Below are 27,804 nucleotides of genomic sequence, written 5' to 3' on the forward strand. Positions count from 1 at the left end.
TCTAAATCCAGTGTTTAATGCCTGCTTTAAAACTTCATAATAAATAGAATTATGGTGTATATAGTTTTCTATGACATGCCTGTTTCGTGCAAGATTGTTTTTGAGATTCATCCATGTTTGATTTGTATAGTTATATTTCCACTGTTGTATAGTATTCCTTGGAATTCATATACCTTGATTTATTTGTCTGTTCGATTTATGGACGTTTGGATCGTGTCTGGAGTTTTGCTGTTACGATGTTGCCATGATCTTCTCTGATATATGTCATATGCAAGAATATACCTATGGTGTATACACAGTAGTAGAACTGCTAGGATAAGGAGTGTGCACATGCTAAATTTTTTAATTTAATTTAATTTTTTATTTTTTTAAAAGATTTTATTTATTTATTTGACAGAGATCACCAGTAGGCAGAGAGGCCCAGGCTCCCCGCTGAGCAGAGAGCCCGATGCGGGGCTTGATCCCAGGGCCCTGGAATCATGACCCGAGCCAAAGGCAGAGGCCCTAACCCACTGAGCCACTCAGGCACCCCTGCACATGTTAAATTTTATAAGATAATAAGAACGTGGTTTCCAAAGCAGTTAAGCTGTTTCCTCTCTCACCAGCAGTGGAGTAGTATTCCTCATTGCTCTTCAGCCTTCCTGTCACTTGGTATTTATCCACCTTAAAGAGTTTTGTCGGTCTGGTGGTGTCAAATGGTATCCCAAAATGATTTGAATGCGGAAGTTCCTGATTATTAGTGATGTTAAGTATTTTTTATATTCAACTTGTGCATTTTCTTCTTTCTTTTCTATTTCCCATTTTTCATTTAGCTGTTTATCTTTTCCTATTTTATTCATAGGAATTCTTTATATATTCTAGATGTTACTTTTTTTTTTTAAAAGATTTTATTTATTTGAGAGTGAGAGAGACAGAGAGCATGAGAGGGGAGGTCAGAGGGAGAAGCAGACTCCCCATGGAGCTGGGAGTCTGATGTGGGACTCGATCTCGGGGCTCCGGGATCATGACCCAAGCTGAAGGCAGTCGCATAACCAACTGAGCCATACAGGCACCCTAGATGCTACTAATTTGCCATCTATAAATGCGTTGCAAATATTTCCTTAGTGACTAATTGGATATAGGAGGTGAAGCAGAAGTCATATAGAATTACTTCCAGGTTTCTGGTTCGGGGAACTGAGTGGTTGCTAGTGGCATTAAACTAGGACATTGAAGATAGGTGAACTAGATCTGGGGAAAGGGAATTTGAGGTATTTTGGAGTTTGATGTTTCTGTGGGATATTCAGATGTGTATGAGACATCTCCACATAAGGGTCTGAAGCTCAGGCGAAGACTGCTAGGCCACATCAGTCTAAAGGAGTCTTATATGATGGGCCTTTCCAAACACTGCAGTTGGAAGGAATATCATAGTTCTCAAACTCATTTGTCATCTACCCATTGGATTCTTCTATGAAATACATGTCCCAGTCAAATGACCAACCAGACACTTCATCTTAGTTATTATTTTATTACTTTTTTGATCTGTTAACTATTATATAATTTCTCTTAACATCTCCAAGAGAGCACAGTGTTTTAATTTTGAAACACATCTAGCATATTTGTCTTACATAACATGCAGAGTATATATCCAGATTTAAACATTTTTCATTGCACAATTGTGTGGTATTTAGTTACACAGGTTACTCCATAAACACTGAAAACAATTAGGAAACATGTATATTTAAAATTCTACTTTTGTAGCCTTTCATTAAATAATAGTATTTCCATGTACATTTCCAGGTAGTTCTAGGTTCTTCTATGTATTTGGAGTTGCATATATATAACTGCTAGAAGAATATGAGCCCCTTGGGAAGGGATAACAGTAGAAGCCCATGGAGTAAAAGTTTTTCTTAAAAAAGCAGATTGTATTATGGCTATTTTGTGAAGTTCTGAGAACTTGGTTAAGTTCAGACGTGGAAATATCTCTTAATAACATTTAGAAGATAGGACGGGTGAGGAAAGTGTCAGTAGCAGGGCTAGGAGCTGGTACATTCACTAAAAATATAGTACCTCAGCATAGCTTATAGTACCAGGACAGAGTGATGACCTGTCCACCTCCCTCAAGGAGTAGTAGCAGCTAACTTGGTGACAGTGGTTGGTCACCTTTTAGGAGAACTGCAATCCAGGAACAGTTAGGGCTTGCATATATTGTATGCAGGAAAATGATGGCAGAGGTAGTCTCTTTCTGGTCCATCTTTATCAACATTATAGTGGTTATGCTTCTCTGTTCAAGGAGATGTTTTAGACCTGTAAGAAGGGAAAGGAGGTATAAAAGTGTGTTACATTCGGCTCTGGCTTCAGCCTGGGTTCTGCTTGGAACATTCTGAGCCCCCCAGGCAAAGTGTTTGGTGAGCTTTCCTGCTACTATATTGTCATTGTAGATTATAGGAGCTGCTTTTTTAAGGCCAGGAAAGGCCTTAAAAAATTGGGTAATTTTTTCCGAATTCGGTAGGGGGAATTTTGGTAGCTTTGCTTGAATAGTTCAAACTCTGCCTCAAGGTTGACAGTTCTAGATAGGTAAGGTAACTTTTGATACTACACAAGATGACATCTTAGTATAAAAATAGATTGAGGTAGAGGCAGGCATTGTGGTAAAAATATTTTCGAGCCAAGGATCCCATAGGAAAACTCAATGCAAATATTTCTGAATTCCCCAGATCGACATTTCTTAAAGAGCAGTTCTTCTGCAAAGAGCAGCAAACCTACCTTTCCTTGCTAATTGCTTTCAATAAAATCTTGATTTTCTTCGACGCAGGATTCAGGCATCTTTTCTCCCCATTCTTTTTCAATGTGGCACTGTAGAAGTAAGAAAGAGTTAAAATATTTAAAACAGTCTTGGGTCAGTAAAATAGATGGGAATATAGTTTTTAGATCAGACATTTATGTTTTATTCTAGATGTTTCCCTTTGTTACACAGAAGTCTTAGAATCATTACAACCCCTTTACTGATTTCATGATCATATTACTCTAATATATTATTACAACCAGGGAAGTGATATTCAGGTGGCGTTTCACTCACATGATCTCAACACGTGGACAAGATTGACTTGCTGGAATCACCTCAAGTTTTTCTAAGGACCTTGGATTTATAGATCCATCACTGATATTGATACAGGTACAGCGTGTAGTTCTAGAGAGAGGTACTCCTGTGGGGAAAAAGGTACAGACAGCAAGGGAGGTTAGTGCAGTTTTCACTTTAGGCATTTAATGTGGATTGGGTAGTGCTTAGCAGAACCAATATCCCTGTGTCATTTGAGTCAGAGAAAGAATAATCCCATTATAACACAGCTCTGAATGATTAATTAGTTGGTTATATGAAAGAATGGAATTGCAACTTGTGAAACGTAAATTCATACCCTTGAGCCCAGTTCTTATGGTTAATTAAGCTGAGTTGACTGCAGAAGTATCTGTGTCATTCTCTCTTTCCTCATTCCCTTACATTTTTTCTGTCTGTCCTCTTACCCTTCCTCTTCTGCTCCTCCTCTGTTTTATTCCGTTTGCTTTTCTGACTGTCCACTCTGTTGCCAGAGGGACTCTCTTCTTACTTACCCTTCATTTATAGGCAGGCTGTAAAACTTTTCCAAATACACCGTTCCCGTAATTAATCGAATTTATACCCAGTCGTATTTCTGATCTTACGAATTAAGTATCTCTTAATGTTCCTTACCTTGAGTTCCATTGAGAGTCAGAAAGATAAGGCAGAAGATAAGAACAGCACTTTGGTTCATGATGCTGTGACTGGAGGTTCCCCTGCAGTAGGCTCAGAAAGTCTAAGCAGTTGAGTGTCTCAGAAGATCTGGAGCCAGGATGCCCTTTTTATTTGCAAAGGCGCTTTCCCTCGATAACTCTGATTGGATAACATTATAGTTGACTCAGCAAAACCTGCTGCCTGTTCCTTGGGGAAGTCCCGTGTTGTAGAATCAAAGGAATTGTTAGTATTTATTGTGACTTTGAGTTGTGGAATTTCCCTCCATCTCCTTTTTTCACCAGAGTGAGTTAGGTTTCACTTTCCAAAACATGACTGGTTTCTTGAAAAACAGCTTATTGTGTGTAAGTTTTTGTAATGAAAAAAAATTTAATGAGTCTTTTTAAATGAAACTTTTTTTCTCATCTTTTGCTTCCTGCAAAATAAAGATGTCAACTTAATCCTCAAGTCAGAGTCCTAAATACAGTTTTTTTTTCTTTTCAAGATTTTGTTTAAATTCCAGTTAGTTAACATTCAGTGCAGTAGTAGTTGCGGGTATAGAATTTAGTGATTCATCACTTACAACACCCAGTGCCCATCACAAGTGTCCTTCCTAATCCCCATCACCTATTTAACCCCACCCCCTGCCCACCTCTCCTCTAGCAACCCTCAGTTCGTTGTCTCTATGGTTAAGAGTCAGAAAGGATGAATACACAACTTTTGTATCAGCGTGGGTAGGACTGGAGGAGATTATGCTGAGTGAAATAAGTCAAGTAGAGAAAGTCAATTATATGGTTTCACTAACTTGTGGAGCGTAAGGAATAACATGGAGGACATTAGGAGAAGGAGAGGAAAAGTGAATTGGGGGAAATTGGAGGGAGAGACAAACTATGAGAGACTGTGGACTCTGAGAAACAAACTCAGGGTTTTGGACGGGAGTGGGTGTGGGATGTTGGGTGAGCCTGGTGGTGGGTATTATGGAGGGCACGTATGGCATGGAGCACTGGGTGTGGTGCATAAACAATGAATCTTGGAACACTGAAAAAAAATTAAAAAATTTTAAAAAAAGAGCCTGTTTCTTGTTTTGCCTCTCCTTTTTCCCCCCATGTCCATTTGTTTTGTTTCTTAAGTTCTGCATGTAAGTGAAATCATATGGCATTTGTCTTTCTCTGGTATAATACTGTGTAGTGCCATCCACACCATTGCAAATGGTGAGATTTCATTCTTTTTTATGGCTAAGTAACAGTTTTGTGTTTTTTTTAAGATTTTATTTATTTATTTGACACAGAGAGAGAGAGAGATGATCACAAGTAGGCAGAGAGGCAGGCGGGGGAGTGGGGGGAAGCAGGAGACCATGACCTGAGCTGAAGGCAGAGGCTTAATCCTCTGAGTCACCCAGGCTCCCCAGCTAAGTAACAGTTTTAAAATGAGTATATCTTAATACTGTGTTTTGAATCTATTTTAATTTGCAGCATTAAGTCATGAATATAAATATATTTATTAACTTCATGGGTTCCGAGGATGTCATATATTTTCTGTTTTTATCCTACAATAACCTCTAAGAAAATACGAAAATTATCTTTATTTTATATATGGAAGAAGAACCTCAGGTAAGATTTGTGTTAGGTCATACAAAGGTTGCAATCCATTTAGTTTACTTATGATGTTTTTTCTCAATATTTGTTTTAAACTTTTGTAATTACTTTTAGAGGCTAAGAAAGTTTTAAAAGTTCTTTAGTAATAGCAATTTTTCATCCCTTGTAGGTAAATCTAATTTTTGGAAATAATAGTTTAGCCACACATTACCTTTTGATCAAATACTATAAATAATAGGTTTGGTCTTCTTGAACAAGTTCAAAGATCTGGAATTGGTAAGTTTCAAAGAATTCCAGAATGTTTTGAACACTCATGACATCATTAGAATAACTGAATAGTCTCCTACGTATAACTATTTTGAGGGAAAACACTACTTGTTTGGATATCTGATTTCTGTTAGTGTTGGTAAGTAAATTTTGTGTAGTTTAGAAAAATCCCTGAATGAAATGTCATAAGGAATGTCTAGAATGCCATAAAAAAAGGATTAATAGCCATGATAAGATTATTGCAAAAAACAAAGGATTTCCTTTTTGAAGAAAATTTTTATTATTTATTTTTTAAAAAAAATTTAAAAAGATATTTATGTATTTATTTGATAGAGAGAGGGAGAGCGTTCACGCACAAGCAGGGAGAGGGAGTGGGAGAAGCAGGCTTCCCACTGAACAGAGAGCACACCGACAACATGGGGCTCAATCCCAGGATCCTGGTATCATGAGCTGAGCTGAAGGTAGACACTTAACTGACTGAACCACCCAGGTGCCCCTGGAGAAAAATATTAAAAAGGGGCATGCATAGAGAGACCTTGGGAGAATAGGATGGAAACAAGTTGGTTTAACATTGATACAATTCAAAGACATTGTCAAATGCAAAGCAGAGGATAAAAAGTGTCCTTAAACTGGTAAAGAAATTAGCACAATTTTAACAGGGCAAAATAGGGGCAAAAATCAGTTTCTTAGTATTCAGTAGCACTTGGCTGATTATTCACAGCAGGTAACATCAGTAGGAAGCAGGTGATAGCCATATGGTGTAACACATGCTGGGCCTAACAATGGAAATTCAGTATCCAAGGGATATAGTAGTTTTTTGCGTGTGAGTGAGTGGCAGTAGGGGACCCAAGGCGAAATGCTGTTCGGAATGTAGGCGTCATGCTTCAATGGGAAATCTCAGGCAGGTGAATACTTGGAACCTGGGGAAATATCTGGGAGGCCTTTTCATGGTCAGTTAAGCTGCAACAATCTAGAGAGAGGCCAGGTTGAGGCTGAGTTTCATCCTCGGATTAAACTCGTTTAGCTGGTAGATACTGGTGTAGAACTTGGCACAGATACCATGAGGAGCACATATCTGCAAACTGGGCACACATAAAACTTGACACCTCAAATGTAGGAATTTTGTCATCAGAACAATGACAAGGTTGTTGCTTGGGGCAGGCCAAAATTGCTCAGTCTGTTCCAGGGCGAAGCTCTCGGGTCAGCAAGTCAGCGGAACTAGCTGGGGGAAACTGGAAAGACAAAAGGAAGGGTTAATGGGGCAGGAGCTGCTAGATCCCAGAAGACTTTCACGCAGCAAAGAGACTTTCTTCTGATGAGGGAAGGGCTCAGGAGAGAGACGGTGATATGGAAGGGACCTCCCATAGCTGTGCAGAGTCAAAAATTTGACTGTGAGTAAAAATGCCAGAATTTTTAGAGAAATGTCTGACATCAAGGATGGAGGAGTTTCTGAACAGTTTCAACATTAAAAAAAAAGTTTTGTTTGTATTTAAATTCTCAGCTAAGATGCTCTTTATATAACAGAGTTTGAGGTAGATTACCTATGAAGTGGACTAGATATGTTATTAATGAGAAAATATTTCTTATTTAATTGACTTTTTAAAATTAAACATTACAGAGCAAAAACTGTGCCAGGCTATGTTCGAAGTGCTTTATGATTATTGACTCAGTTGTTCCTTAAATAATGACTCATTTAACCCAGAAATTTTAATTCTAAAGGCCATGTTCTTTTTCTTTTTTTAACATCTTAATTTTATTTTATTTTTTTTTCAGTGTTCTAAGATTCATTGTTAATGCACCACACCCAGTGCTCCATGCAATACGTGCCCTCCTTACTACCCACCACCAGGCTCACCCATCCCCCCACCCTCTCCCCTCTAAAACCCTCAGTTTGTTTCTCAGAGTCCAGCCTCTCATGGTTCGTCTTCCTGGGATCCTAACCCTTTTATCACATATGTCATTTACAAATATATTTTTCCATTTAGTAGGTTGCCTTTTAGTTTTGTTGATTGCATCCTTTGCCATGAAGAAGCTTTTTATTTTGATGCAGTCCCAATGGTTTCTTTTTGCTTTTATTTCCCTTGCCCCAGCAGACACATGTAGAAAAATGTTGCTACAGCCAATGTCAGAGAAATTACTGCCTGTGTTCTCTTCTAGGATTTTTATGGTTTCACATCTCATATTTAGGTTCTCAGTCTGTTTTGAGTATCTTGTAAGAAATTGGCCTACTTTCTTTTGCATGTAGCTGTCCAATTTCCTCAACACCATTTGTTGAAAAGACTGTTTTTCTCATTGCATATTCTTTCCTCCTTTGCTGAAGAATAACTGACCTAAAAATTGTTGGTTTATTTCTGGGTGTTCTATTTTATTTATTGATATGTCTGTTTTTTGTGCTGTACTATACTGTTCAGATACCACAGCTATGTAACATAACTTGAAGTCTGGAATTGTGATCCCGCCAGTTTTGTTCTGCTTTTTCAAAATTGGTTTAACTCTCTGGGGGTCTTTTGTGGTTCCATACAAATTTTAGGATTATTATTTTATAGTTCTGTGAAAAATACTGATAGGGAGTATATTAAAGGATTGCTTTGGGTAGTATAGACTTTTTAATGATTTTTTTTGATAGTCCATGAACACAGAAATGTCTGTTTTTGTTGTCTTGAATTTCTTTCATCAGTGTTTTTGTAGTTTTCAGAGTACAGGTGTTTAGTCTCTTAAGTTTATTTCTAGAAATTTTATTTTTGGTACAATTGTAATTGGAATTGTTTTCTTAATTTCATTTTCTGCTGCTTCATTATTTGTGTACAGGAATGCAACGGATTTCTATACAGTGCTTTTTTTTTTTTAAGATTTTATCCGTTTATTTGACAGAGATCACAAGTAGGCAGAGAGGCAGGCAGAGAGAGAGGGGGAAGCAGGCTCCCCGCTGAGCAGAGAGCCTGACGAGGGACTCAATCCCAGGACCCTGGGATCACGACCTGAGCCAGAGGCAGAGGCCCCAACCCACTGAGCCACCCAGGCACTCCTATACAGTGCTTTTATATCCTGAATTCATTTATCAGCTCTAGTAGTTTTTTGGTGGAGTCTTTAGGATTTTCTATCTTTAGTACCATCTCATCTGCAGAGTGAAAGCTTTACTTCTTCCTTGCTAAGTTGGATGCCTTTTATTTCTTTTTGTTGTCTGATTACTGTGGCTAGGACTTCCAGTACTCTGTTGAATAAAATTAGTGAGAGTACACATCCTTGTTTTCTATTTTTTTTTTCTCTTGTTGCTGACATTAGGGAAACCGTCTCTGTTTTACGGCAGAAGTTTGACACTGGCGGTATATAAGGCCTGAATTATGTCGTGGTATGTTTCCTCTAAACCTGTTTTGTTGAGGGTTTTATTAACGAATGAATGTTCTGTGTCCTATGGTTCTTTTCCTTCATCTTACTGATGTGTGATAAATCACACTGATTTGTGAATATTGATCCACACTTGCCTCTCATGAATAGATCCAGCTTGATCACGGTGAATGATTGTTTTAATGTATTGTTAGATTTGGTTTGCTAGTGTTTTGTTGAGGATTTTTTGCATCTATGTTCATCGGAGTTATTGGCCCATGGTTCTCTTTTTTTCTGGTGTGTTTACCTGGTTTTCGTATCAGGATGATATTGATCTCATAGAATGAATTTGGAAGTTTTCCTTCCTCTTTTTTTCTTTTCTTTCTTTCTTTCTTTCTTTTTTTTTTTGAGTATTCAGAAGAATGGGTATTAACTCTTCTTTAAGTGATAGAACTTGCCTGTGAGGCCATCTGGTCCTAGACTTTTGTTTTTTGGGAGGTTTTTTTTTTTTAAATTCAATTAGCCAACATCGTTAATTTCAGATGTAGAGTTGAGTAATTCATCAGTTGCATATTAACACCCAGTGCTCATCACTTCACGTGCTCTTCTTAATATGCATCACCCAGTTACCCCAGCTGCCCACCCACCTCCCCTCTAGCAACCCTCAAGTTTCTTTCCCATAGTTAAGAGTCTCTCATGGTTTGTCTCCCTCTCTGATTTCTTCCCATTTGCTTTCCCTCTCTTCCCCTATGATCCTCTTTGCTGGTTCTTACATTCTTCATATGAGTGAAACCATAATGATAATTGTCTTTCTCTGACATATTTTGCTCAGCATGATACCCTCCAGTTCCATCCCTCTTGATGTAAATGGTAAGACTTCATCTTTCTGATGGCTCAGTAATGGAGGTTGTTTTTTTTTTTTTTTTTTTTTTAATTATGCTTCAGTTCCATTGCTGGTAACCCATCTGTCCAAAGTTCTATTTCTTCCTGATTCAGTTTTGGTAGGTTATGTGTTTCCAGGTATACCATTTCTTCTAGGTTGTAGAGTGTTTTCACATGTAAATTTTCATAATTCTCTCAAAATGGTTCATATTTCTTTGGTGTTGGTGGTTGTTTCTCCTTTTTCATTAGTGATTTTGTTTATTTGGGTCTGCTATCTTTCTCTTTTTGTTGAGTGTGGCTACAGGTTTTTTGATTTTATTGATGTGTTCAAAGAACCAGCTGGTTTCATGATCTGTTCTATTTTTTTTTCTTTTGGTTTCTATATCATTTATTTCTGCTCTAATTTTTGTTTTTTTTTTCTGGTTTTGAATTTTGTTATTTTTCTGGATTCTTTAGATATAGGGTCAGGTTGTTTATTTGAGTTTTTTCTTTTTTCTCGGTGTAGGTCTGTATTGATAATAACTTCTCTCTTTGAACTGCTTTTGCTGCATCCCAAGGTTTTTGAATAGTTGTGTTTTCATTTTCATTTGTTTCCATGTAATTTTTGATTTCTTCTTTGATTTTTTGGTAGGCCCATTCATTGTTCAGTAGCATGTTATTTAACTTCCATGTATTTGGGCCCTTTACAGATTTTTTTCTTGTGGTTGATTTCTAGTTTCATAGCATTGTGTTCAGAAAAGATGGGTGTTACGACTTTGATCTTTTTGAATTTATTAAGATTTGTCTTGTGGCCTAATATGTGATCTTTCCTGGAGAATGTTCCATATACATTTGAGAAGAACATGTATTCTGCTGTTTTAGGATGGAGTGTTCCGCATATATATGTTAAATTTATCTGGTCCAGTGTGTCATTCCGAGCAAATGTTCTCTTACTGATTTCCTGTTTGGATGATCTGTCCATTGATGTAAGTGAGGTGTTAAAGTCCCCAATTACTGTATTACTGTTGATTATTTCCTTTGTGTTTGTTATTATTTATTCTATGTATTTGGGTTCTCCCATGCTGGGTGCGTAAATATTTTCAATTATATCATCTTGTTGGATTGTCCTCTTTTTTGATTGTGCAGTGTACTTTTTTTGGCACTTGTTACAGTTTTTGTTTTAATCTGTTCTATTATAAGGATTGCTACTCTTTCTTTCTTTTTAAAGATTCATTTACTTATTTATTTGAGAGAGAGAGAGCATGAGATGGGGGAGGGTTAGAGAGAAGCCGACTCCCTGCTGAGGGGGGAACCCAGTGTGGGGCTTGATCCCCGGGCCCTGGGATTATGACCTGAGCCAAAGGCAGATGCTTAACTGACGGAGCCACCCAGGCACCCTATACTCTGAATTTCTTTTGACATCCATTTCCATGATCAATGTTTCTCTGCCCTCTCACTTTCGATCTGCAGGTGTCTTTAGATCTGAAATGGTTCTCTTGTAGGCAGCTTATAAATAGTTGTTTTTTTAATTGTCATTCAGCGTCTTTAGATTTGAATGTTCATTTATGTTCAAAATAATCATTGATATATACCTATTTATTGAAAATTTGGTACTTGTTTTATGGTTTTTTGTTGTTGTGTTATTTTTCAAGGCTACTGTGTAGAGCGTGGGAGAGGGGAATGAGAACAGGGCAGTGAAAAGTACCACAGAGTTCTGTTCTTACTGAGATAAGCTGTGTCTTAGATGTTTTCCATACTGCTGCAAACTCTTGGCTAATTTGAAGAGTTCTGAAAAAAGTTGGTTTTGATAGATTTTTTTTTCCCAGTGCTCTTTTTGCTTTTACAGAGGAGATTTTCAGAGGTCATTATTCCATCATTCCAGTGTACTTTCCATTGAGTTAGTTTTTTTGTTTTTGTTTTTTTAAGACTCCATTTATTAGACAGAGAGAGAGAGCGCACACATACATGAGCAGAAGGAGAAGGAGAGGGAGAAACAGACTTCCTGCTGAGCAGGGAGCCCAATGTGGGGCCTGATCCCAAGACCCCTGGATCATGACCTGAGTTGAGGGCAGATGCTTAACAACTGAGCCACCCAGTCGTCCCTATGTTCTTCGTCTTCTTTCTTTCTTTTTTTTTTTTTTGAGGTAAAATGTATATATATATAGAAACGTTTAGATCTTCATTGTACTATTAAATGAATCTCACAAATGCATACACTTGTATAATCCAAATCCTTGTCAGGTTATAGAATATCACTAACACTCCAGAAACTCCCTTCATGCCACTTGCCAGTCTGTCCTCACGCCATCTCTTCTACTCCTGACACTGTTACTCTTCTGAATTTTTTTAACTATAGATTTGTTTTGTCTTTTTTAGAACTTCGTATAAATAGGACCATTTCAATATGTGCTATTCAGTGCAAGGCTTCTTTTTCTCAGCAGATGTTTTAGATTCATCCGTGTAGTTGCACGAATCCGTATTTTGTCTTTATTGCTGCATAGTATTCCATTGCACAAGTATACCAGTTGGTTTATCCATTCTCTTGTTGATGGACACCTCAACTGTTTCCACATTTTAGTTGTTAGTATAAAACTAAGCCCGGGGAAAAAGGCAGAGTCACATTCCTCTAGGGACTAAATTGCCCCACCTGGAGGCTTTGCTAAGGGCAAAGGGCAATTCTAGCCTGACTGACACTTAGCCCCAACCAGGATCCTGTAAGTCTACTTTAACAATTCCTTTGGAGACTTTATCTCTAAACCCTCTGAGATACATGTTGACAAACATTTCCAAGCATATGGCCCACTGATACACATCTAAAGGGTCTCACATAAAGATTTTATTACTGGTAATGAATAACTTTTTTCCCAAACAATCGCTAGCCCCTCAAGGTCTTGGAAACCTTGCTTCCAAAATTCCTTAGAGACTTACACCATCCCTAATCCCCTCCCAATTTGCAAGTATATAATGGACCAGTCCTCACATCCCCAGGGCAGCAGCTCTAAACCACCGTTTTTTGCACCAAAGACGTCTCAGGACGTCTCAAGAATTCTTTCTTGTCCGTTGGCTCCGAACCCTATGTCATTGAACCTTATCTATATTCTAAGACTTCATCATATGGAAATATTCAGTAAATATTGGATGGGGAGGATAGATAGATAGGTAAATCTATACAGATTTGAAGAAACAGTGTGAGTAAGAATTGTACATCTTCAAAAAGAAATTCTAGAGGGGCGCCTGGGTGGCTCAGTGGGTTAAAAGAAATTCTTTTGGTTTGTATTTGTACATTAGGACATGGTTATAGATTTTTCTAGATTGAGGAACCAAGTTTAACTTAAGACTGATTTCCTGAGGAGTTAATATGGATTAAAGTAAGTAGAATTAATACATATTTTCTTAGTGTGGTATAGTCCAGGCTCTTCATTCCAAGGACTGTAGGGTAACTATACAAAGGGTGATGCTCCTAAAAAGCTTAATTATTTGTTGGAAGTTCTCTTTAATTATCCATTGAATGAATGAAAGAATGCAAATCTTTTCAGTGGATATTACATATACGGCCATAGATGGTGTCGGAAGAATGAGGAGAATTGCGCTTGTTCTCGTAATAGTGTTGGAACCCAAACTAATCGCAGGGAAGATGATCTGTTGTTTGTCCTTGATGGCTTGTATTCTAATTGGAAACAGCAAAACTTATGAAACAATGACTATCAATAAAGGAACTGTATGATCAGTGCCAAATGAGTGGCTCAGACAATAAATAATATATTCATAGAAGAATGTGCTCACGAAGACCAGGAGCATTCAGATGAACACTATTTGTGTTTATTTAGACAAATGGCCAGGAAGGGAAAGCATATACAATTAGAGAAGTGTCATAACTAATGGTATAGGAGGAAGCCAGCCAACCAGGCAGGCAGGTTGGTAGAGTCTCTCAGGGATGATATTACTTTTTTAGGATTCTGTAGTTTCTGGTTCTCAGTTTTATAGTCCAGAAACTCTAATTTTTTTCTAATCATCCAGAGTAAAAAATTAATGTTCTTAAAGAATTAATTCTGTTAACCAAACCTACAAGAGACTAAGATGCAAATAAAAAAGACAGTTTATTCATTTATAATGAGGACCTCCCATGACTGGGAAAATTGAGTCTGGTATCCAAGTCATACTTTTCCAGTATCACAGTATCTGGGAAGTTGAATTAGTAACCTGAATGTTGTCTGGTGAGCATAGAATCCAAACAAAGGATCCTTCTATTCTTGCTTTAAATGGGAATTTGCTTTAGGGAAGAAACTTTTGTAAATGTTATCAATGTGGAGAAGAATTTGGGGGGAAAAAAAGGCATCTTTTTAGGGATAATAGCAAGCCAACTATTACTTGCTACATCTGCAGGCAATACCTGGTGAATCATTTGAATAAAAAGCTAAAGCTAAGTTACAACTCTTCTTAAACTTATTTTCTAATTTTTTTCAAAGCTCTTGCATACTTCCTTTCTTTGTATTCACTGATCTGAGTTTAGTTTTGAAAGAAAAGAAGAGTTAAGGAAATATTCCGTCTTTAGTTTCAGTTTCAGATGCTGCTTTTAATTATGGCACCAGGCCAAAAGAAACAGTCTGCCCTGACTGATTCGCTATGGGCCAAGAAAAAAAAAATGCTTTCCGAGAAACCAGTGTGCTTAAAAGAAGTTTCCTGAAAAGTGAGCAGGAGGAGTTCAGTGATTTCTGTAGACTGGGAATTCCCTCAGTTGATGTACAGTGTACCTTGGAGGGTGTAGGAGTGGAAGGCATAACTTTCCCTTTCACAAATTTCTTGTTTGTTTTGTTTTGTGTGTGTGTGTGTGTTTGTGTGTGTGTGTGTGGTTTTTTTTTCCCCCAGGTAGGCTCCATGCCCAGTGTAGAGCCCAGCACAGGGCTTGAATTCACAACCCTGAGATCAAGACCTGAGCTGAGATCAAGAGTTGGTTGCTTAACCTACTGAGCCCCCCAGACACCCCTCTCTTTCATAGTTTTGATTGAACTCCCAGGAGATTTCTCTTAGCTGCGGAAGTTTGGTAATATTGGTTACACACTTTTAAATATTTGATACATTTCATCGTTCACAGCCAGTCTGAGCAAAGTACAGAGTGGGTGGTAGACCCTTAAAATCATCATGATTGGGAGAACTGAGAATAGCTTCTGTTTGGATCCATTTTAGACCATACAGTGTTCTGCTTTCTTCAGTTTATGGGATGATGGGATGGGCAAGGCATCTAGAGATAGAGTATACAGTGGTATCTCTCACTTGCTCTGTGATCTTAGATGTTAGCTGTGTCTGTGCTTCAGTTTTCTTATATTTAGATGCTCTTTGTAACACCTAATCCTTCTGCCTTTAAGGTTGTTCTAAAAGATGACAGGGTATTAGAAGGGTATTTTAACAAATCTAAATGAATTTTTTACGAGCCAGCATTTTCACAAATATAGCCAGCTCTCTGCCAGATTTTAGTTTTTCTCCTACATGCAACAAATAGTATTTTCTCTCTGGATAGTGAAGTTGTTTGTGTCATCAGATGTTTCTGTTACCCTATAGCCATAGGTATGAGTCTCTGGGTAGAACTGAGGATTGGAATCATGCAGTGTTTACTCTTAGGAAACGCCTTGTTTAGATAACTTGGCTTAGCTATTACAAAGTGCACTGGGAATTTACAAAACAAGACGATGATGCCGTTTTTCACTTCATTTTCATTGTGCTATAACTCCTAGCCTGAAAAGTAAAACAAAAAAAGGAGAAAGAGAAATCCATAAGAATTGGAAAGGAAGAAATAAAATTTTGTAGAGATCATCTGCATAGAAAACCCAAAAGAATTTACTAAGTGTTAAAGTAATATCAGAATTGATCAAAGTGGATAGCTAGAAGATCAATGTATCATGTTTTCTACATCAGTAACAAATAATTAAAATGTCATTTTAAAAGAAAAAATTTATAGTAGCAACAATAGGTATTTAAAAACATAAAATAATCAGGAATAAAACTGACAAGAGACAAGCAAGGCTTGTTTGTTTACAGGAAATGTAGATGAATTTTTCTAAAACAGCATCAAGTAAAATAGTGTTGAGATTAAATACAGAGTGATTACTCTTTTTATAAAGTTCAGTATAACTAAAGTTTAATATTTTGTTTAGGTATGTTTATAGAAATCTTTTTTAAAAATGAGAGAGCAGTGGTTGCACAATAATATGAATGTAGTTAATGCCACTGAACTATGCACTTGAAAATGATTAAGATAGCAAAATGTTGTTTCTTTTACGACAGCTTAAAAAAAAAGGGTATAATGAACACAGAACTCGGGATATTTATTCTATCCTGAGTTGGAGGACACAAGGAAACATGATAGGGAAGGAACATAGTTATATACCTTTATTTTAAGTGATTGTGAATATTCTCATGAATTCATGGGTCTTCATGGTATTACAAACATATATATGTACGGATATGTGTGCATGGATCAGAGAAGACAATGTATGTATCGTCAACTGAAATGATTAATCCAAATCTATACACCTGAGATTCATTAAAAAATTAATTTACCATTAAGTCCTCACTTCAGAGAAATAGGTTTAGATCCTTTATTTCTCCTTTGAAGGGGAGCCAAAGAAATGTGGCATAATCATGCCACTACTTTTCTGAGTCATTTTATATCTTAAGCATTGGGGAGTTTCCAAGAATCTCTGTTAAATTATGGCAATATTTTGGCTTAGTAGAGTGATTGATGTGTTCAAATTAACATCCTATCCGGAGAGGGTCATTGAGTTGTTAATCCAGACATCAAAGAACTGAAGAGGGAGAGATGGAAAGACTATGATTAGTAAAGTAAACTGAATAAATGTGCTGGTGTGAGATAAAATTAGGGGTTAGGTGAAGAAGACAGGAGGTGGGAATTGGTTTCCTTTTTGATTCCCTTTCCCCCCTCTCTCTTTCTCTCTTGTGTCTCTATTTTTTTAAGCTTTTTCTGTATTTTTCTCTTTAACTTCTTTCATTTTTCTCTTTTTCTCTCTCTTTTTCTTCATAGCTCTAGAAAGGTTGGAAGACAGTGGTTTAAGATATACTGGTGAATCCTCAAACAGGGGCTCTGTAGTTTTGCATGGTTCCTAATATAAGAAAACTGAAGGATGGCTGATTTTTGTATTAACTGCCTGAATAAACTACTTAGTGTTAGAATTTATTTTATTAATAATATATCAAAATTAATACCATATGTTTTGTGCTAAGCTGTGCTATTTTTTGGATTTTTTTTTATTGTGTTATGTTAGTCACCATAAAATACATCATTAGTTTTTGATGCAGTGTTCCAGGATTCATTGTTTATGTACAATACCCAGTGTTCCATGCTATACGTGCCCTCCTTAATGCCCACCACCAGGCTCCCCCATCCCCCACACCTTCCTCCCCTCTAAAACCCTCAGTTTGTTTCTCAGAGTTCACAGTCTGTTATGGTTTGTCTCCTCCTCTGATTTCCCCCAATTCACTTTTCCTTTCCTTCTCCTAATGTCCTCCATGTTATTCCTTATGTTCCACAAGTAAGTGAAACCATATGATAATTTACTTTTTCTGCTTGACTTATTTCACTCAGCATAATCTCCTCCAGTACCGTTCACGTTGATGCAAAAGTTGGGTATTCATCCTTTCTGACTGCTGAGTAATATTCCATTGTATGTATGGACCATATCTTCTTTATCCATTCAAGGGTTGAAGGGCATCTTAGCTCTTTCCACAGTTTGGCTATTGTGGACATTGCTGCTATGAACATTGGGGTACAGATGGCATCTGTATCTTTGGGTAAATACCCAGTAGTGCAATTGCCAGGTCATAGGGTAGCTCTGTTTTTAATTTTTTGAGGAATCTCCACACTGTTTTCCACAGTGGCTGCACCAACTTGCATTCCCACCAACAGTGTAAGAGGGTTCCCCCTTCTCCACATCTTCTTCACCATTTGTTGTTCCTGTCTTGTTAATTTTTGTCATTCTAACTGGTGTAAGGTGGTTGTGCTATTTTTTAAAGATTTCATATTTAATCTTAAATTTATCACATTTAGTCTTAATGATCACTTTATAAGGTGTACAAGTATCCCTTATATTTTGAAAGCTTGTGTTACACTACTTTTTCTTTTCTTTTCTTTTTTTTTTAAAGATTTTATTTAGTTGAGCAAGAGAGCAAGCATCGGGGCGCCTGGGTGGCTCAGTGGGTTAAGCCTCTGCCTTCGGCTCAGGTCATGATCTCAGGGCCCTGAGATCAAGCCCCACATCGGGCTCTCTGCTTGGCGGGGAGCCTGCTTCCCCCTCTCTCTCTCTGCCTGCCTCTCTGCCTACTTGTGATTGCTGTCAAATAAATAAAATATTAAAAAAAAAAAAAAGAGCAAGCATGTACGATTGGGGGGAGGGGCAGAAGGACAAACAGAGCCAGACAGGCGTGGTTCCATCCCAGGAGTCTGAGATCATGAACTGAATCGAAGTTGGACACTTAACCAACTGAGCAACCCAGGTGCTGCATGCCACTTCATTCTTAACAAAAGACATATTAGTATCTGTTTTTGAGAACTGAAAGGAATCCAAAGAGGATTTTAGCTTTTATGGAGAAAAGTGAAAGGGTGTTCAGCGCTTGTTTTGCAGAGCCGTTACAGAGACAGTGCACACCTGGATACTTTATTCAGAAGGCAGTGAGAAGGTGTTGGAAGATTTTTTTAAAGATTTTATTTATTTGACAGAGATCACAAGTAGGCAGAGAGGCAGGCAGAGAAAGAGGGGGGGAAGCAGGCTCCCTACTGAGCAGAGAGCCTGATGTGGGGCTTGATCCCAGGACCCTGAGATCATGACCTGAGCTGAAGGCAGAGGCTTAACCCATTGAGCCACCCAGGTGCCCCGTGTTGAAAGATTTTAAAAGGAAAATAACCAGCTTTGCATTTTAGAAGATATCAGAGAAAACCAGAGCTGAACAACATTTAAAGCAGTAAAAACATATAATAAAGAAGTATATTCTATGTGGATGTATTTAGTATGTATTCAATAGCCAAACATAATTATAATCTTTTCTAGTACTATTATGCAAAATTATCCCATCTATTTATAAGCTCCTTTTAGTTAGAGGAAACAGTTCCGCATTTCTAAATCACTGTAAATATTTGGTATCTCAGGTTATATATAGTTAAAACTCAACCTACAGGGGTGCCTGGGTGGCTCAGTTGGTTAATCATCTGCCTTTGGCTCAGGTCATCATCCTGGAGTCCCAGGATCAATCCCCAAGTCCACTCCCTGCTCCCTCTGTCCCTCCCCCTGCTCCTTCTCTCTCCCTTTCTCTCTCTGTCCTCAAATAAATAACATCTTTAAATACATATATCCCAACCTATAGTTTTCTTCCCTAAACCATATCTTCCCTTGATCTCCCTATTTGTGCTAGTGACATTATTAATCTTTTAAACATCAAAATCTCAGCTTTTCCTGATTCCCTGCTTTGCTTTAATTTCAGATTCAGATCCTTAGCTTTTTCCTTGATTCCTTTCCTCAGCTTCAGCCTTCACATCTAATCTGTCACTAAGTCTTAATGATTTTCTTTCAGCAATGTAATTTCTCCATATTTCTGTTTTTACCCTTATTCAGTTTAGCCCTTATTTTTTATATCATGATAAAGCACACATAAAGGTTAACATTTTAACCACTTAAAAGTATACAATTCAGTGGCTTTAAGTGCACTCACAGTGTTATACAATCATCACTATTCTCTAAATTTTTTTATTACCCAGACAGAAACTCTGTACCCATTAAGCAGTCACTCCTCATTATCTTCTCTCAGCCCCTGACAACCACTAATCTGTTTCCGTTTCTATGGATGTGCCTATACTAGATAATTCATATAAATGGAATCTTACATATGTTACCTTTTGTGTTTGGTTTCTTTTACTTAGCATCTTTTCCCACCCACCCCAAAGTTTTTATTTATTTTAGAGAGAGAGTGAGAGAGACAAACAGCACAAGTGGCGGGGCGTGGGGGTACGGAGAGGGACAAGCAGACTCCATGCTGAGCGTGTGGAGCCCGAGCCAAAATTGAGAGTTGACCACTTAACTGACTGAGCCACCCAGGAGCCCCTTAGCGTCTTATTTTTGGGGTTAATATGTATTGTAGTCTATGTCAGTATTTCATTTCTTTTTATGGCTAAATAATATTCTATTGTGAATATACACCACATTTTCTTTATCCATTTATCGTTTGATGGATATTTGGGTGTTTCTACCTTTCAGCTATTGTGAATAGTACTGTCCGAACATTTGTGTGTAAGTTTTCGTTTGAATTAACTGTTTTCATTTCTTTTAGTTACATACCTAGGAGTGGGATTGGTGGGTTGTATGGTAGTAATGCTGTTCAACTTACTCCCCTTACTTTTCAAACCAGTGTTACCTGAAATGTGGGACAATACCAGGGGCTCACTGATAATAACATTTAATATTAGTTTAATTAGTCTCATTTTAATTTTAGTACCCCTTGTTAAATCATGGAAAGTCTCAATTTGGTATTAGTATGGCTTTCAACCACCTTATTAACAATGTTCATCTCTCTTTGACAAACAGAGAAGGCCTGAGGTTTTGAAATTTGGTACACAATAACATCTAGCTGGAATTTAGTATTTGTTCATTGTGTTTCCTTTTATTGTTACATTTTATTTCTATAGCAGGTGACAATAAATAAAGGCGATACACAGATTTGACAAAATAGAATGAAGATTGATCAGAAAATGTAAAAAGTTATGAAGATGGTATTAGAATCATATGAAGTTTAGGAAATACAGACCTGAATTATGAAAAAATATTTCTTTTCCCAGTCTTTCCCAATTCCAGTCAACCTTGCGTCCCATTCCCAGAATAATTTAGAATAATTGGATGGCTCAATCTCCTATTCTTGTACATTTCTTGAATCTCCACTTTATAAACAGTAAAACTCAAGGTTGTTTAGATGGACTTTTGAAGTCCTTTGTACCTTCACTCCAAACCAATTAGTTTCTGTTGCCAGTCATTCTATTCTCAAATATTTTGAGAGTCTCATGTGCCCGGCACTTTACTGTGGATTAGGACTAAAATGGCTTTCTTATTGAGTTTATACTTGTGGGAGGGAGAGTAGATATAAAGCAGAGGAAGAGTTTTTACAGTTATAGTTGCAATAAATAGTATAATAGAAAAGAAGACAGTGTTATGAAAAGAAATAAATAGGATATCTAGTCTGAGATTGAAGGGGTGGTTTCACGCATGACCTCTTGTTGAAAATGTCATTTAAACTGAGATCTAAGTAATTGGTAGGCATTAGTTTAGTGAAAAAAAATAGGCAGAAGGAATAGTATGTGCAAAGGTACTGAGGTGGGAAGAATCTTGGCTCAAGTATATTTTTTAATGCTTATTTTGCCAGAAGAAATTTAAATATATGTTATCTACTCAATAATAGTGTGCTGGTCTATACTACTTTTCTAAAAGAACCAAATTTATCATGTAGTTCTAACTCAATGAATTTTTAAAGATACTATTAAAGAAATGTCTGCCAATAGTAAAATACTAGATCCAGGTCTCAAAACCATCCTAGGTATTTATATAGAAGTCTCATTTCAGTATGGAAGTTTATGTAAGTTAGTGATATATAAAATATATATTTATGCTATATGTCTATACTATGTCTTTATACTATATATATCTATATTATAACATACTATAATGGGGGGCTTGATATAGTGGGGGGCTTGATCCCAAGATCTGGAGATTATGAACTGAGCCAAAGGCAGGTGTCCAACCATTTGAACCATGTAGGTGCCCCTCTTTTTTGTTTTTAAATAAACAAGTATCTAGGTATTGATATAAAGTGCTAAATCAGCTAAGATTTTTGGTTACATACAGAGAAACCAACACTGACTGGTTAGCTTCAAAAGAAAAGGAATTTAATTGTTAGTTGAAGAATCTGTAGGAAGACGGAAGAATCAGGCTTAGAAAATGGAAAAAACCCCGAGAGAGCTAGGTTACCGGAAGGACTAGCCATATTCACGCTATAGGAATATGTGTTAGGAAGCCACAAATCAAAGATTTATACTACTACTACTGCCACTTTAAATACTACTTTTTTTTTTTTTTCCTTTACTGATAACATCTTTGTAGTGCCAGCTGGAGTTCAAAGTCTAGGGTAGGAGTGGTCATGCTAAGACCTTGCTCTGGCTGCCTGGGAGATCGCCTTCCTTTGGTTTTTCTCTTTTGACCTCCAACCCAAATTCCCATAATAAGGGATTTTCCCTAGGTAAGAAGGGGTTTTGGACCTAGGAAGACCCCTTTAAAAAAAGATCACTGTCTTTCACAATTACCCATTAAAATATATTTCTAAACAATTCTATATGATGACAGGTAGCTGTTTATTTCTTGAAATACAAGTTAAAATTGTTAAAGGCATCTCAATTTTTAGAAAGCATATCGTTTCTGTTTTAAGAAAGTTTGTGATATTTTACTACAAGAAAACGATTTTGATTTTTTTCAAGTTAAAATTATCTAGATAACACCAAATTTCATGGTGTAGGCATGACTAAAAAGTAGATTATGTGTTTTTCTAAGAAAAAGAATCCTGGAGTACAGATCTTTAACCTTGTTGGTTAGGTTTATTCCTAGAGATCTTACGGTTTTTGGTACAATTGTAAATGGGATTGATTTCCTGATTTCCCTTTCTGCTGTTTTATTATTGGTGTATAGAAATGCAACAAAAATTTCTGTATATTGATTTTATTCCCTGTGAATTCACTGAATATGTGTATCAATTTTAGCAATTTTTTGGTGAAGTCTTTCAGATTTTCTCTATAGAGTGTCATGTCCTCTGCAAAATAGTGAAAGTTTGGCTTCCTCCTTGCCAATTTGGATGCCTTTTATTTCTTTTTGTTGTCTTACTGCTGTGGCTAGCATTTCCAGGATGTTGTTAAATAGTAGTGAGAGTGTATATCCCTGGCTTGTTCCTGACCACAGAGGAAAAGCTCTTAGTTCTTCCCCATTGAGGATGATATTAGCCATAGGTTTTTTTGTATGTTGCCTTCATTATGTTGAAGTATGTTCCTGCTAATCCTACTTTGTTGAGGGTTTTTATCATGAATGGATGTTATACTTCGTCAAGTGCCAAATTATGGAAAGAGCCCAAATATCCACTGATTATTGAAAGTATAAAGAAGACGTGATGTATACACACACACAGTGAAATATTGTGAGATATATATATATATATATATATATATAGAAATACTACTCAGCCATAAAAAAGAATGAAATCTTGCCATTTGCAATGACTCAGATGGAGCTAGAAAGTATTATTACACTAAGCGAAATAAGTCAGTCAGAGAAAGACAAGTACCATAAATTCCACTTATATGTAGAACTTAAGAAACAAAACAGATGAACATGGGGGGAAAAAAAGACAAACCAAGAAACAAAGTCTTAACCATAGAGAACAAATGGATAATTACCAAGGGGAGGTAGGTGGGAGGAAAAATGGGTTAAATAGGTGATGGGGATTAAGGAGGATACTTATGATGAGCACCCAGGTGTTGTATCTAAGTTTTGAATCCACCTGAATTCTACACCTGAAACTAATATCACACTGTATATTAACTATAACTGGAATTTAAATTAAAAAAAAAAAACCCAGAAAGTAAAGGTGATTTGCCAGACATATGCATATATTCATTTTTTAACATTTTTTGGTAGACAGAAGTGTTTTATATTTAAGTTAAAATGTATCTAAATTATTGCTACAACTTTTAAGTATATATAAAACCAAAATGCACAGTAAACACACATATCCTTATTGCACATCTCAATGAAAGGGGTGCATGGGTGGCTCAGTCGGTTGAGTGTCCAACTCTTGGTCTCAGCTCAAGTCTTGATCTCAGGGTTGGGAATTCAAGCCCTGTGTTAGGCTCCCAGTGTGGAGCTGACTTAAAAAATAAATAAATAAAACCAAGCCACCACAACAAAATCCCAATGAAAAAACAGTTGCTAAAAAAAATAAAATTAAGGCCAGAACTACTGATTTAGTTATGAAATATTTATAGTCTTATCTGTGTCCTTAGCTTATAATTTTTTTCATAGTACATTTCATGAATTACAGCTTTTTTATAAAATGGTAATATATATAAGAACATATATGTGCTGTGATTTTGGGGAAAAAGTATGGATTTGCATTAAAAATTATTTGGGAATGTTTATTACACACACGGATGCATTCAACTCATACAGTCTTGACTCCAGTAATAATGTTAATATCTCCATTGTAAGTGAAGGTTGTAATGTGGCAGGATAGATCAAGTACAAACACATAACTTCTAGATACAGAAATATTGTCTTGGACACAAAAGAATAGTTCTAACTATCAGATTTCTGACGTTTGCTGACATAGAAGTGAATGAATGTACTTTGCAACAGGCAGGAAGAAAATCCGTTTCTTACTGTGGAATTCTTATCACTTTAGTTGTCACAGTTACTCTTGTTCTAGGTTTTCAAATCCTCTTTCCCCAGGACTTCATACATTTTGATGTTTTAAAAAATTCATTCTTTGAATTTTCTGAAATGAGAAAATGAGAGGTTTTTTTTGGCATTGTGCTGTTCTTGTTTCCCAGTGATTAAGTTGACATGTAAAAACCTCCCGCAGAAAAGGAAAGTTAGTGAAATCAAAGCCCTCTTATCACAATGCTTCACACAAAATCCTAGCAGAACAATCTTTTCTTCAAGTCTGTTTTTCAAAAGACCTGTCTTGGTTAAAATTAATTATAAAATACCAGTAATCTGATACCCTACCTTGATTATAATGCTTGCTTGCTTCGATTTGGGATTTAGGCATCTTTGTCCTTTATGTGCTTTAAGGTTGATACTGTTGAGGGAAGATCCAAAACAGTTTTACATTTTGGTTGGAAAAACATAAGCAAAACAAAAACGTAAAAAAGCTTCCCTCCACTGTCCTCTTTAGCAAGTTCATTACTTACATCACTTCTATTTTGTCACAGCTGTTACTCGGGTAAATTATGGTTGCTTTTTCAATATCTGCCACTTTCACTGCTTTTACTCCAGTGCCTATGCAAAGACAGCGTCCCCCCTTGAACATGGGGAAGCCTAGAACAGACCACAGCATCAGTTACAAGTACTTCCGATTGCAACAGATGATTGTAGTTTATAATTCTGGTGAAGAATGTGAGCAGGGTTCTCATTAAGGATAAAGATAGCAATCTGTCAGATAGCACTTGACACTGCTGTTACTGGGAAAGGAACATAAGTAACATGTTGATTCTCTCTTTAAATTTGTAAACCACTAAAGAATAAAAGGAAGCATGGAAAGTTATTGGAGATTAAGATAATTTCTCTCGTTTCCATGCTCAAGGATATATCCAGAAAGCTAATAATATTATCTCACATAAAATCTTAACAGGCATTTAAATTGCTAAAGGCTCTTGCCAGATATTGTAGCCAAATCAAAAACTCCATGAAGTTTATCAATTCTAGTTTCAATAACCATTTCTAGTACCGTAAACACTTCAAACATTGTCTGTCAAAACAGTAGTAACTTCTAATGTGTGAGATTAAATAAAAATTTACTAAATCTTTTAAAAAAGATGGAAACAAAGACATTTTTGAAGCATTAGAAAATGAATTTATAAGCTAAGAAATAAAAGGTACCATATACCTTGAACGACTGTAGCACAGACTATCACAGTCAAGGCGATAACCATGCCCTTCACACTCATGTTTGTCTTTCACTGCTGTTGCTGCTGCTTCAGTGTTGATACTCTTCTTGGAGGGAGTAGAAACGCTGAATGTGAAAGAAGGTTCTTGACTGGCATATGTAAGGCATTTTTATACACCTACAGTCCTCTTAGGACAACAGGAATTCCCCTTCTTGAGTCATGCTCTTTTGCTTCCAGGAGTTTCTATTTTGTTCTCATCTACATGTCACTGTCCTTTCCTGTTTGTTACAGTGCTGCGAGTATTAGGAATGTGAAAGCACTTTGTAAAGAGCAAAGAGCTATATAAACATAGAATAAGGTACACCCAAATGGGAACCAGCCTTCTCAAAGTAGCATTTCCTAGAAATGTGTTTCATTATGGGATTGACCATGGGCAATGAATTCTGATTGCCATTCATTCATTCTTTCTTTCTTTTTCTTTCTTTTTTTGCCATTCATTCTTTCATTCAGGAAGATTGTCTTCCTACTCTGTTCACCCTCCATTCTTCACATCAGTATAAAAAAATTTTGTTATTAAAATTTTTTATTTTTTATTAACATATAATGTATTATTAGCCCCAGGGGTACAGGTTTGTGAATCGCCAGGTTTACGCACTTCACAGCACTCACCATAGCACATACCTTTCCCAATGTCCATAACCCCACCACCCTCTCCCTACCCCCCTCACCCCGGCAAACCTCAGTTTGTTTTGTGAGATTAAGAGACTCTTATGGTTTGTCTCCCTCCTGATGCCATCTTGTTTCATTTATTCTTTTCCTACCCTCCAAACTCCCCATGTTGCCTCTCAACTTCCTCATATCAGGGAGATCATATGATAATTGTCTTTCTCTAATTGACTTATTTTGCTAAGCGTAATACCCTCTGGTTCCATCCATGTCATTGCGAATGGCAAGATTTCATTTCTTTTGATGGCTGCATAGTATTCCATTGCATATATATACACCACATCATCTTTATCCATTCGTCTGTTGATGGACATCTAGGTTCTTTCCATAGTTTGGCTATTGTGGACATTGCTGCTATAAACATTTGGGTGCACGTGCCCCTTTGGATCACTACATTTGTATCTTTAGGCTAAATACTTGGTACTGCGACTGCTGGGTCATAGGGTAGCTTTATTTTCAACTTTTTGAGGAACCTCCATATGGTTTCCCAGAGTGGCTGCACCAGCTTGCATTCCCACTAACAGTGTAGGAGGGTTCCCCTTTCTCTGCATCCTTGCCAGCATCTGTCATTCCCTGACTTGTTAATTTTAGCCATTTTGACTGGTGTGAAGTGGTATCTCATTGTGGTTTTGATTTGTATTTCCCTGATGCCGAGTGATGTGGAGCATTTTTTCATGTGTCTGTTGGCCATCTGGATGTCTTCTTTGCAGAAATGTCTGTTCATGTCCTCTGCCCATTTCTTGATTGGATCATTTGTTCTTTGGGTGTTGAGTTTGTTAAGTTCTTTATAGATTTTGGATACTAGCCCTTTATCTGATATGTCGTTTGCAAATATCATTCTGTCAGTTGTCTTTTGATTTTGTTAACTGTTTCCTTTGCTGTGCAAAAGCTTTTGATCTTGATGAGGTCCCAATAGTTCATTTTTGCCCTTGCTTCCCTTGCCTTTGGTGATGTTCCTAGGAAGAAGTTGCTGCAGCTGTAGTCAAAGAGGTTGCTGCCTGTGTTCTCCTCAAAGATCTTGATAGATTCCTTTTTCACATTGAGGTCCTTCATCCATTTTGAGTCTATTTTCGTGTGTGGTGTAAGGAAATGGTCCAGTTTCATTTTTCTGCATGTGGCTGTCCAATTTTCTCAACAACATTTGTTGAAGAGACTGTCTTTTTTCCATTGGACATTCTTTCCTGCTTTGTCAAAGATTAGTTGACCATAGAGCTGAGAGTCTATATCTGGGCTCTCTATTCTGTTCCATTCATCTATGTGTCTGTTTATGTGCCAGTACCATACTGTCTTGATGATGACAGCTTTGTAATAGAGCTTGAAGACTGAAATTGTGATGCCACCAACTTTGGCTTTCTTTTTCAATATTCCTCTGGCTATTCGAGGTCTTTTCTGATTCCAAATAAATTTTAGAATTATTTGTTCCATTTCTTTGAAAAAAATGGATGGGATTTTGATAGGGATTGCATTAAGCATGTAGATCGCTTTAGGTAGCATAGACATTTTCACAATATTTGTTCTTCCAATCCATAAGCATGGAATGTTTTTTTCCCTTTTTGGGTGTGTCTGCCTTAATTTCTTTCATGAGTACTTTATAGTTTTCTGAGTACAGATTCTTT

General features: G+C 36.9%; 3 protein-coding genes across 8 annotated transcripts in view; 1 reads left to right on the forward strand and 2 right to left on the reverse strand.

The window, feature by feature from the left end:
• Nucleotides 1-27,804, forward strand: part of ART3 (ADP-ribosyltransferase 3 (inactive)) — a 143,229-nt gene that overhangs the window by 17,273 nt on the left and 98,152 nt on the right. The gene's annotated exons all lie outside the window — the stretch shown is intronic.
• CXCL10 (C-X-C motif chemokine ligand 10) lies at nucleotides 1,516-3,825 on the reverse strand (the record flags this gene model as incomplete). 2 transcript variants are annotated; one of them, XM_080797359.1, is made up of 4 exons in its annotated part: nucleotides 3,704-3,825; nucleotides 3,056-3,182; nucleotides 2,743-2,832; nucleotides 1,516-2,283 (listed from the first exon to the last, which is right to left on the reverse strand). In XM_080797359.1, the coding sequence occupies exons 1-4, from the start codon at nucleotides 3,762-3,764 to the stop codon at nucleotides 2,265-2,267; spliced, it is 297 nt and encodes a 98-aa protein (XP_080653485.1). In that variant the 5' UTR covers nucleotides 3,765-3,825. The 2 variants fall into 2 exon arrangements, with proteins under 2 accessions (XP_080653485.1, XP_080653486.1); XM_080797360.1 differs by lacking the exon at nucleotides 1,516-2,283 and having other exon boundaries at nucleotides 2,739-2,832; nucleotides 3,704-3,804.
• CXCL11 (C-X-C motif chemokine ligand 11) lies at nucleotides 23,450-25,718 on the reverse strand. Its single transcript, XM_080797361.1, has 4 exons — nucleotides 25,462-25,718; nucleotides 24,767-24,893; nucleotides 24,582-24,654; nucleotides 23,450-24,348 (listed from the first exon to the last, which is right to left on the reverse strand). The coding sequence occupies exons 1-4, from the start codon at nucleotides 25,520-25,522 to the stop codon at nucleotides 24,307-24,309; spliced, it is 303 nt and encodes a 100-aa protein (XP_080653487.1). The 5' UTR covers nucleotides 25,523-25,718; the 3' UTR covers nucleotides 23,450-24,306.

This window comes from Martes martes (assembly GCF_963455335.1).
Source record: "Martes martes genome assembly, chromosome: 2".
Taxonomy (NCBI): Eukaryota; Metazoa; Chordata; class Mammalia; order Carnivora; family Mustelidae; genus Martes; species Martes martes.